Source organism: Diadema setosum, chromosome 10, assembly GCF_964275005.1.
Source record: "Diadema setosum chromosome 10, eeDiaSeto1, whole genome shotgun sequence".
NCBI classification, from domain to species: Eukaryota; Metazoa; Echinodermata; class Echinoidea; order Diadematoida; family Diadematidae; genus Diadema; species Diadema setosum.
Genome location: NC_092694.1, coordinates 32,734,156 through 32,744,929, shown reverse-complemented (window position 1 = coordinate 32,744,929; position 10,774 = coordinate 32,734,156). Strand labels below are relative to the sequence as shown.

General features: G+C 39.8%; 1 protein-coding gene across 1 annotated transcript; it reads right to left on the bottom strand.

The window, feature by feature from the left end:
• Positions 1-5,051: 5,051 nt before the first annotated feature.
• Positions 5,052-10,774, bottom strand: LOC140234094 (cytochrome P450 2U1-like). Its single transcript, XM_072314175.1, has 3 exons — positions 10,381-10,774; positions 8,145-9,110; positions 5,052-5,919 (listed from the first exon to the last, which is right to left on the bottom strand). The coding sequence occupies exons 1-3, from the start codon at positions 10,766-10,768 to the stop codon at positions 5,726-5,728; spliced, it is 1,548 nt and encodes a 515-aa protein (XP_072170276.1). The 5' UTR covers positions 10,769-10,774; the 3' UTR covers positions 5,052-5,725.

Sequence of the window (10,774 nt, the reverse complement as noted above, 5' to 3'; positions counted from 1 at the left end):
TGATATTTACCAAATAATATTGAAAATGGAAGGAAAGCTAAAAAGCAGAGCTTGTAAAATGCTTTTCTCTCCGAAACAGTATTTATAACAAAGTAAAAAAATGTTACCATGTGCGGGCAGAGAAACGTACATAGATTTAATTCAATTCAACTCAGTGCAATCCAATTCAAATATCAATTCCATATTTTCCACAAAAACACGTAGGCCTACATTCCGCTTTCTTTGGTAACAGAGAATAAGGTAAACAAAACATTGTAAAATGAAAACACTGTACAATGATTGAGGAATAATAACAAAAAGACAACAAGACATCGGCCATTGGCAAAGCTAAAAACCATGCAAAGTTCTTTACAGAGTAGATGAAATCGTAGTTAGTACAAGAAGTAAAGTTTGTTATTAAGGCATACGTTTCGTTATTGCGAACATACTGCACCATGGATTGACAAGATTTGAATAAAATTATGTCTTTATGCTGTGTACCTTACGTTATATTTATGGTGATTTCATATTGCCTATAAACATGTAAATATGAAAGTCGTAAGCTATTAAGACGTATTTGCCTTGACTCTGTGTATAATAGTGTTAACATGTAAGTATGAAAGGCATATAATGCATGCATTTTTATACGAATATTCTTATTAGCAAAAAAAAAAAAAAAGCCATGTTTCTACAAAGCAGACTCTGCTCTTAATGTATGTCCTTGCGCAAACTTCCCATGTTATTAGTCCATCTGACTGACAAAATGTTCAATCTAGAAGGTCTTGGGAATACAATTGTATAGGCCTTCAAAAAGAAAATCTGTACGAGTTGCTGTATTTTTATAAGTCTACTAGATGTCAAAGATTGGCTGATATCAGTAACTTAGATAATTACTCTATCAGTCTTCAATGGTCTTGGTACTTGAAAATGTGTTAGTGGTGGTGACAATGATGGTGATTGTGATGATAGAAGTGTTATTTGTAACGGTGACTGACGGGGTGGGAGTGGTATTGGTGAGGGTGGTAATGGAATAAGTAGTTGTATTCATGGCAGTGTCACTATTCAGATGGCGGTAGTGCCGTTGGTAATGGTGTCATTGATGGTGGCGGTAATGATTATTCACGATATTAGTCATGGTAATAGTTTTAGTGGAGATGGTGCATGTTGGTGTTGGTTTATGTTGGGGTGATGTTGGTAGTAGAAGTAGGGTTGATTGTGTAGTCTTCGTGATGATGGCGTTGGTACTTGGTAGTGGTGTTTGTAGTGGGGATAATGCCAGCGTTGTTGGTGGTATTTGTAACGAGAGGAGATGTGGTGATAAAGTGCAGGAATTTAGTGAATTGCTTGATGCAGCTGATTAATGTCAAGGAGACACACCTATGTCGAAGATGAAAATTATGATTAAAGCGATCTAGAAAGTGCTTAAAACTACTCTGCCAGCAATTATATAGTGTGTGCCTTTGTAGTAGTAGTTGCTATCAAACGGTGGTTCGACGTTTCCTTGTTATTTTTTTTTTTATGACACATAAGCATGACATCGATACCAGTAAATGTTTCTTAAATTAATGTACAGACTGACTCAATGTCAGTAACCTTCTAGCATTCAGTTGAAAATTGTCGCCTATGACAAATTTGGTGAGCTTATTTGGCTAAAATGGTTCTCCTGTCACATAATACTCTACGTGCACGTCGAATTTCAATTCTATCTTATGTTACAAGCATTGTATTTTGTAGGTTTGGTGACTTTTATTATCATTATCAGTATGATTACTGATCATAGAGAGGCTATGGCTCAAATAGAATATCTTCCTCCTTCTTTTTTTTTATTTTTTTTTCTCTTTCTCTTTCTTCTTCCTCTTCGTCGTTTTTTTTTTTTTATTCTTCTTCTTCGCTTTCTATATCTGTACTGACAGTTCTGTCATGAAGGCACTCTGTTGTTATGTTCACGTCAATTTGATATTTACGCATTCCCAACATGTCTGGCAGCCATTTTGTTTATTAGAGCTAACATCCCAAAAATGACAAAACAAAATAAGACAGAGGATTCTAGCCGATAGCACGGACACGTCAACAGTAACAAGGAATGACTTCATAACATTTTCCGTGTTCCACTATACACACTCGGCTCAGCGCCAACACGGCGTTGTGTTTCCCACGGGAAGACCGAACGCAATAGGTGTGGCTGTTTGCCGTTCACTTAAACCACACATGATAACTTTTTTTGTCCACTCACTCACCTTCATTTTGTGCCTGCGTCCTCAGTACTGTCAAAACAGATATGATTAAGTACGAATAAATCCCTTGTAAAGACGCCATTCCAAATGTTGGAAAATGCCTTCATACCACACCATCCCTACGCGGACGTCATAGTTTGATATTTCCCATAATGACAACGCAGTATACTTCGTGTACACATATTCCCTACTTGCCCTGTGGCGGCGAAAGATTGTATTCTTCGTCAATCGTAACTGGGTTGTCCTCATCCGGAACCTCTCTTCCTAAAGTTCAACGCAACCACCGAATATGCTATTGAATTCGCCACAAATACATGTGCGTCGGACCGTGTAGAAATATGTCGACGTCACAATGGTTGTCATTTTATCAGAGACGCGTTCTATCTAGAGCACTAAATCGCAGCGATGGCATGATGTTTGTTAGGCGTGCGTTTGCTGTAAAACCTCTGGATTTTATTTAATTTGATCGGCATCCGTGAAATAGCATCCCTCTTTGTTTATCTTTGCTTTGCAATATTTTTAGCCAATGCTTACATTCCCGTCAGCTTGCTTCATAGCGCATCTCTGGACTCCCAACCGTTGATCGTATAAAGATCAACATACATATTTCATAAGTAGTATAAGAAAGAAAATAAGACCACTGACAAATCGATTCGGTGCAGGCTCCAACGGCATAACAATTGAAAACCACAAGGCAATGAAGCCGAATTAAACAGTATGTCAACATCTAACTGTTATAAACGACAAGCAGATTCTACTCGATGTTAAAAAATAATGCATATTCAAACAAACACTTTACGCCAAACTAAAATAAAACAAAGAAATCTAAAGTGTGCATGATTACAATCCAGAAACAAGCACATATACACTCACCCTCACAAACACACTCCTTCCCTCTCTTACACACCCAATACATGTATATACATAAGCACAAACATACCGATAACAAAACACACGCACAAATACATAATGTCCTCGTAAATTGAAAAAGAGAGAAAGACAGGTAGATATACGCAGAAAAACAGACGCCAATGTCTGAAGGCACGATTATTTTGCTTTCTTACAGTGTAGAAGGTAAGATTATAGACAGTAATATCAATATCAAACGCGACGAAGAGAATGATGTCACTTTTTTTTTCTAGTTGCAAGGAAGATGAGACAGATGGGAGAATGTCACTCTTTAATCTCTACCATTTTTTTTTTCTAATCTCCCGAGAGTTCAGGTATGAAAAGATCTATATATTACTATTTGGAGTCTAGGAATTATAATCAGAACAGAAAATGCTTGCATTTGTGTAAAGTATTTTGTACGTATTAAAATGTCACAGCAAGGGGGAAAAATCACAGTCATGATAGGCAACATACTACCACAGCACATCAATTTGTCGGCAGATGAGGAGCTGAGATAAAGACAGAATTAAAGAAAGCAGATAGCTAGATCTAGAAAGAGAAACAAAGTTCAGGTTGTAAGCCTCTTCGGGTACAATGCAGTTGTAAATGTGATTTAAATTTGCCCTCGGGAGTGTTACTATCATTTTTGTGCCTATTCATTAAATCACCATTTTTGCTGGATTCTCAAAGGGTTCATCTGTATACCATACCATATCCAATAACTCCGTCGTATGAATGAAAACAACCAATCGAAGAAAGAGTAAATCAACTTAGAATCGATATAATTCCTTGATTAAAACTAATTAACAGTTGATAATGGGGATGAATTGGTTCATGTAATATCACGCATTTTCCAGCTGTGAAGGATTGTATTCAAATTCAGTACATATCGTACAGCTATTCAGAAAATAGTATTACCTTTTTTTCGGCAAAGATTAAAAACAAGTACAATATTGTTGAATGCAAAAGCCTTAATTTGTGCCATTGCAGACCCACCGAGTAGAGTTTAAGCAAAATAAATCCTTTCGACAAACAAAACAAAAACTAGTTTACGTTAGTAATGTAATATAAGAAAACAATTCAATCTCTTCTCTTACGAGTTGTTGCTTTTTAGCAATCTTTCTATAGTATGTATTTATCGTTAAATAAGACTAGCGTCAATCGAAATCTATTTTAGATGTGTGAGAACAGTCAAGTCACGCGTTAAGTGAAGAAAGTGTATAGCGCCTCTTACGACCATATTCCTGCTTTAGAGCGGTGATCTCTGTCACAGTGGGTTCAGTGCACGACGCCCGGAAAAAAAAAAAGAAGGAAAAACGTAACGGAATACCAGGTAATTAAATAAAAATAAACTTCATGATATAACGCCCTCTGCGGAATAATAGTTTACCTTATTGTATAAACTGTATAATAATGAAGTACTGGTAGTTTGTTTATGTTTTTTATGCTTTGTTTTGCTGTGTTATAATTTCTTTAGTTGCCCTACATTTTTTTTTTTTTTTTTAGATTTGTTTTACTTCTATTCGTTCTCAATTATTCGTCACTTTTTTCTTTTTTCCCCTCTTCTCCTTAAATTTTCTCTTTTTTATCACTCACTCTCCCTTTGTGTCTTTTCTTTCATATCGAGTACCAATTAGAGATTACTGTATAATGGGCTTTACCACTTTCCATCATTATTGTATAACCCTGGTGTTTACTTTATTAGTAATATGCACACTGACAGAATAAAGAACAACAGTTTTTCTCAAAAAAAGTTATACAACCAGAATAACTATTTTCAAAATGTCCCTATTTCATCTTTCAAATTGGCACACGTCATTTTTATGATATCTTTGGCTTGAGAATTATACAGATTCAAACAAAAATGCAGGGACCCTTTAACAAATTTAACTCATTGCAAATGTACAATGTACAATGTACTTCGAACAGGATTTCGGATCCCGTTGTTAAAACCAAAGTGTGTGCCCAAATATAACTATTCAATAAGGCAGTAAACATAAATGTCATTGCGGTTTCCTATCAGGAAGAGCCATTGCGGTCTACATCACGTGTATCATTACGAGTCACATACATGGTATGCTTGATTTATTTTGACATCGTGCCAACTACCCCAAACGCACTTTATCAAAAGCAAACCAGAGAAGGCGGCGAGTTGCTGCTCCCGAGTCAAAGGATATTAGCGCACGTTATTGAACAATAATTATTACAACAAGGAAAACGCAGCGAAATAAAGTTCGTAAGATTTACGTAAGATGCACGTGGCTTCGTGGTCTCAGTAACAAAACATACACGTGATTTATCATCCGTTAGGAAGTAATATACCTACTACCTTCTAATGATAACAATCTGTTCGTTAGCAAATAACATAGAAACGATTAACTATTGTCCTCATGATGCTCCAAAGTGATGTAAAAAAATATTTTATGGTAGCTGAAATAAGTACATTCCCATTTTGTATTCCAAACATTTTGCACAAACTTTATCTGCGTGTAAACCTAGCGCAATGGTGAATTTGCGTCATGAAAATGAATATTCTTGAGTCTTTCGATTTTCAAAACCTTTGGGATGCTTGAACCAAGTGTCAAGATGTCATTTCACTCTATTTGTCTTCGTCTGAATTATCATATTATCATGGTGTCTATCAAAGTTGCGCAGATGTCGAACGGTTCAGGGTTGGTCGTTGCACCTATCCTCGCTTTTAACGTAGGTGGCGGTCTACCCTCTGGAGCGCTCAGTTTGAATCGATGGACGATGTGAGTGAAGAAGAGGAAGAGTTCGACTTTGGCCAGCTGCTCACCGAGGCACTTACGACGACCTGCAAATGAAGGGGGAGGGAGAGAGATTGAGGGGGGGGGGAGAGAAAAGAGAGTCCATTTTATTCATAACGCAGTGCAAAAAGCCTCGATGTTCTCAAAGAAAGAGGTTAATCAGTTAGACAATGTACTACAGTACTTGGTTTCCTTCCTCTTATTACAATACTTACGTTTTAGTATGAGTAGTAGTAATATAGAAGCAGCAGTCGCAGCTGAACTTGAGGCAAAAGTTGCAATAGTGTAAAATAAAAACAAACAACATAACAGTATCATGTGTATCTGTTATACTGTGTCGCATTAATTAGGCACAGAGCAATGCGACTATATGTACTTGGCTTGTTAAGATAAGATTGTTTTCGACACGACTTCATTCTGAGTAGAGAAATATCTCTATTTAAAATGTCACTCGGCTCCGTTCCTCTATGAAAGCAAACCTTATTGACCCTAATGTACGTTTGTATCGTTGTCTGTGTACGGGAAACGACGTATCATTATGGACGCTTTTTACCTTTTTTTTTTTTGGTCTTCTGTAGAAGAACGCTTAAATTTGCCACTAAGATATTGACTTAGTGGTATCGAGTTTCGTTATGATTCCAAAGGTCTAAGTGCGTCGCAGTAAAACATAAACGTCGCCGTTTATTGACTATAGATCACAAGTACAGTATACATCTACGTCATTCTTCAGCAGTTTAGTAACTGCAGTTTGACACGATTGCGCATTGTTTGCAAACGTCTGTTTGTTTGTGTGCTTGTTTGTTCAATTTCCGTCTGAACAAGGTGACTGGATAACCCATATTCAGCTGCACTGGCTGGTCAAACAAAAGGTCCAATACGCTGTATGTACGGGGGGTGGGGGAGCATTTCACTGCGTTATGCAATCTGCTATTTGCAATGAATGAACGAAACTGGATCGTTCACGTAAGTCATAAGTGAGTTTTGAATCACTCATTACGTACCAAAGCACAAACGCTCAAAACAAACTTCTTCTGCAGCGATGGTGGTCCAAAAAAAACGAAGAATATTCATGCAGGTAATTATTTAGTCCGATTTCCCTCAAACTTCGCCGATATATAAGTCATACAGCTACTTGCACCGAGTCAAAGTAAGAAATTTTTGGATAACTTTATTCATCATTAGTCTACTTCCCTTCAGTGGCAACGATAATTTTTTTTTTTTCGGCGTCCCTGAATTTCGCTTTATGTAGTTCAGTTCATCTTTACAACCCTTTGAAATAATAGAACCTACATACCTTATTAGGGTCAATAGGTACCGAATCTATGTGAAAGGAACTGGGTGCTCTAGTAATCCCGAATTAGTGCTATCGATTTTGAAAAGCCGAAGTCTGTTCAATATACGTTGTACACCATGGGCCGATTTAATTTTTTTCTGTTTTTTTTTTTTCTGTAACTATAATGCCGAACCAGCTAAAGTTACGACGCGTCCTTCCCAAAGGCTTACCCCAAAATGCATCCCCTCCATTCTTCACGGAATAATCAACATCAATCTCAAAATTGTTTTTACGTTTATTTCACAATCTCTAAAAGTGCTCTAATCTATGAGTGGGGGGTTAATAATAGTGATGATAAAAAACAATAGTTTTTGTTGGCTTGACCCTTACAAAACAAAACACAAAAACAAAAAACAGGTTGATAGTACGTAAAGTTTATTTGGGAGCTCCGATATCAACCTTAAATGTGTAATAGATATTCTAGTCCATAGGGCCGTTCAAAATGCTTTGACTTACGCAATTTTCGACTATTAACGCAGTACAATGTATATTGAACGTAATCGGGGAAGAATGTTTCTTCGAATTAGCAAATTTATCGACTTGTGCCACTGCGACTTACATGATATTGACTGTATAACTATTTTAAATGGGACTGACAAGACATCATAAAACAGCTTTTTCTACCGGTCAGTGTAAAGATTCATTTGTTGCACATTATTCTCTTTATGTCTAAATTCTAAAGCAGAAGACTCATCCTGCATGTTGTCTCTTAGAAGAGCTCTGTTTTTAGCTGTGTCGAAAAACTTCACATAACATACGCCACATTATAAACATCAATGACGCTAACTACGCCACGCTTCTCCTGCAAAAGATGGCGTAGAAATCGTATTCTGTAATCTAATTTACAAGTACATGTATGTATTATTCTGAGGAGTACTCTACGTCTACTTTCCCCTTGTGGTATGGAGCAGTCGCTAAAACCTCACTTTGGTCTCTTACCTATGGAAAACGGAATCATCTCTTCCCTCTGCCGAACCTGGTTAGTCTCCCTGTCCAGGAATCTCTCTGGGTTGAACTCATCGGGCTTCTCCCATAACTCCGGGTCGTGATGAACAGCCCACAGGTTTGGTATGATCACAGTGCCCTTTGGGATGTCGTAGCCGTTTAGGACAGTATCTTCGACGGGTGCGTGGGGCACTCCCAGCGGCGTGATGGTAGAAAACCTCTGGATCTCCAGAAGTGTCGCTTCCGTGTACGGCAAGTTTGGCCTGTCCCGGAGACTAGGTAGGCGATCCCTGCCAATGACGTTATTGAGTTCCTCGTGTACCTTCTCCTGTACCTCCTCGTTCAGGATCATGTACAAAAGGGACCACTTCAGTGTTGTAGCCGTAGTCTCCGTTCCAGCCACGAACAAATCTGCTACGGCATGAAACATGTTCTGGTCGCTGAAAGTGTGCTTTCCGGGGTTTTCTTTTTCAGCCTCCAGGATTTGATCGGCGTACATCTCGACGTAACACGTCGGAGATCCAGGAACGCGCTCCTCACTAATCTTCTTTACCATGGGTTTCATGTACTTGTCGAACTTCAATTGTAGCTCCAGCATACGCCCAGCACAACTCCCTGGCATAAATCTCAGAAATGGAATAAAGTTAAACAAGCCAGCGATCTCCCCAATTTCGAAGCTCTCGAAGACTGCCTCAAGGATACCCTTGAAGGCTTCGTCTTCGTAGTCGAACCGCTTCCCGAAGCTCAGGTAGCTAATGATGTTGGACACAGACACCACGATGTCGTGAAACGGCACGAACGGCTGGGACTTGCGACTAGCGAAGCTCAGGGCAAGATGGCGCGCCTCCTCGGCAATCGTCTCCTCCATTCTGAACTTGCCCATGCCCAGAGAGCGGAGAGCGGAGAGGGAGAAGCGCCGGTGTTCCTGCTGCATCTGGCCGAAGTAGGACACGATGAGACCTGGACACAGATTTTATATTCAGGTATTCAATTGATTCATCTCACTTAAAGACAGTCTATAAATCAGCTCAAGATAGTTTTTAACTGCTCCCAGCGTAAAAGGCAATTTCAATGCTTTCATGCTAAAGGCGGTCCGTTGCGGGACGCGACTGAAAGTATTGATAGTCTAGACTGACCAGACGCCGTGACAACAGCGTCTGATAGCTATATGTTTAACAGGGCCAGGACTGGATCGAACAAGACTAGAATGCGAAGCGGGGGGGGGGGGGGGCAGGAGATGTTTCATCTACCCACGACGCACTACGTTTCTGGCAAATGGGGCTGCCGTGGCCGCCGGGAAAATGGTGTAAACGCAGCTTATCACCATGTTCCCGGCGGCCACGGCAGCCCCGTTTGCCCGAAACGTAGTGCGCCGTGGGTAGATTCTGTTTTCCCTCTTCGCATTCTAGTCTTGTTCGTTCCAGTCTTCGCCCCTGTGAACATAAGACGCTAGTCTCACGGCGTCTAGTCAGGCTAGACTATCAATATTTTCCGTCGCGTCCCGCTACGGACCGCCTGCAAATTTTGTAAGTTACAGCGCATTATTTGTCGTGTTTTGCTACGTTTACCCCGTTTTATAACGATATATAAGATTCATCATTAGCACCCGGACTGCAGTGGCAAATTTGTTGACATCTTAAAAATCATCCATGGCAATCACGGCCCGTCACGTTTGCCTTTCTCATATCCACGTTGTTTCACGTCCATCCCGTTTTGTCCAATGTAGCCTGAAACGTGTCTGCCGCGAAGATGGTGTAAACGCAGCATTAGCAGAGTTCATAAATCCATTATTATAGTTTATATATTTTTAACAATGTGCAAACTTGCTGACAGCTCGTTTAGTGCTTGTTATAACAAAAATATTAAATGGCTCGATTTCTATGATTATCTCGTTAATTCAAGCTGGGTAGCAAGACCCCAAACCGCACGGTGTATAGGGTGAAGCTATATGACAAAATGCCTCCGCTCACTGAGTTAAAGGACAAGGTCATATTCATAAACATCTGGATTGCGTGAATACAGCCATATTAGTATACATCCTTAATTTGACCTTAAAGGACATGTTCAAGGTAATCGTACCATTCAAGACAAAAGGTGAATTAAATTTGGTGATTACATTTACAATGACGTGCTAAAACATCGTGTTACGTAATGACTGTAACTGGCTGTACAGTTGACTATTCACAAGCCTAACGTAATTACAATGTACTCTGTAGAATGAAAGGCTCACCTTTTCCTTTTGCTACGTGTTCTATCATGGTGATCTTAGGTCTGTCGCTAAAATCGTCGCTGGACTTGGCGAAAGCCTGCCGGATGAGGGCAAAATCGCTGAGGACAACGGTGAAGAAGGAGCCCATTCGCATACTGAACATCGGACCGTACTTCTTCGCCATATTGGCGATGATAACGTGCGGCATCTCGTCCCCTGCGAGGCTCGGAAGGCTGCCGAGGATGGGCCACTCCGGCGGACCCCGGGGCGGGAGGTTGGAGTACGCCTTCGTCGTTCGCGATCTCACCAGAATAAAGGTGAGCAGAAACGTGAATCCCGCCAAAAGAAAGGGTGTGACGCCATATTGCAGGAGTGAGTCCGACAGCCGTTCTAAAGCCATGACATGCATTGTGGA

Coding starts and splice junctions, on each gene's coding strand:
- LOC140234094 (XM_072314175.1), bottom strand. CDS start 10,768: ATGCATGTCATGGCTTTAGAACGGCTGTCGGACTCACTCCTGCAATAT. Junction 9,111..10,380: donor ACACGTAGCAAAAGGAAAAG/GTGAGCCTTTCA, acceptor ATCTGTGTCCAG/GTCTCATCGTGTCCTACTTC. Junction 5,920..8,144: donor GATGATTCCGTTTTCCATAG/GTAAGAGACCAA, acceptor CTTCATTTGCAG/GTCGTCGTAAGTGCCTCGGT.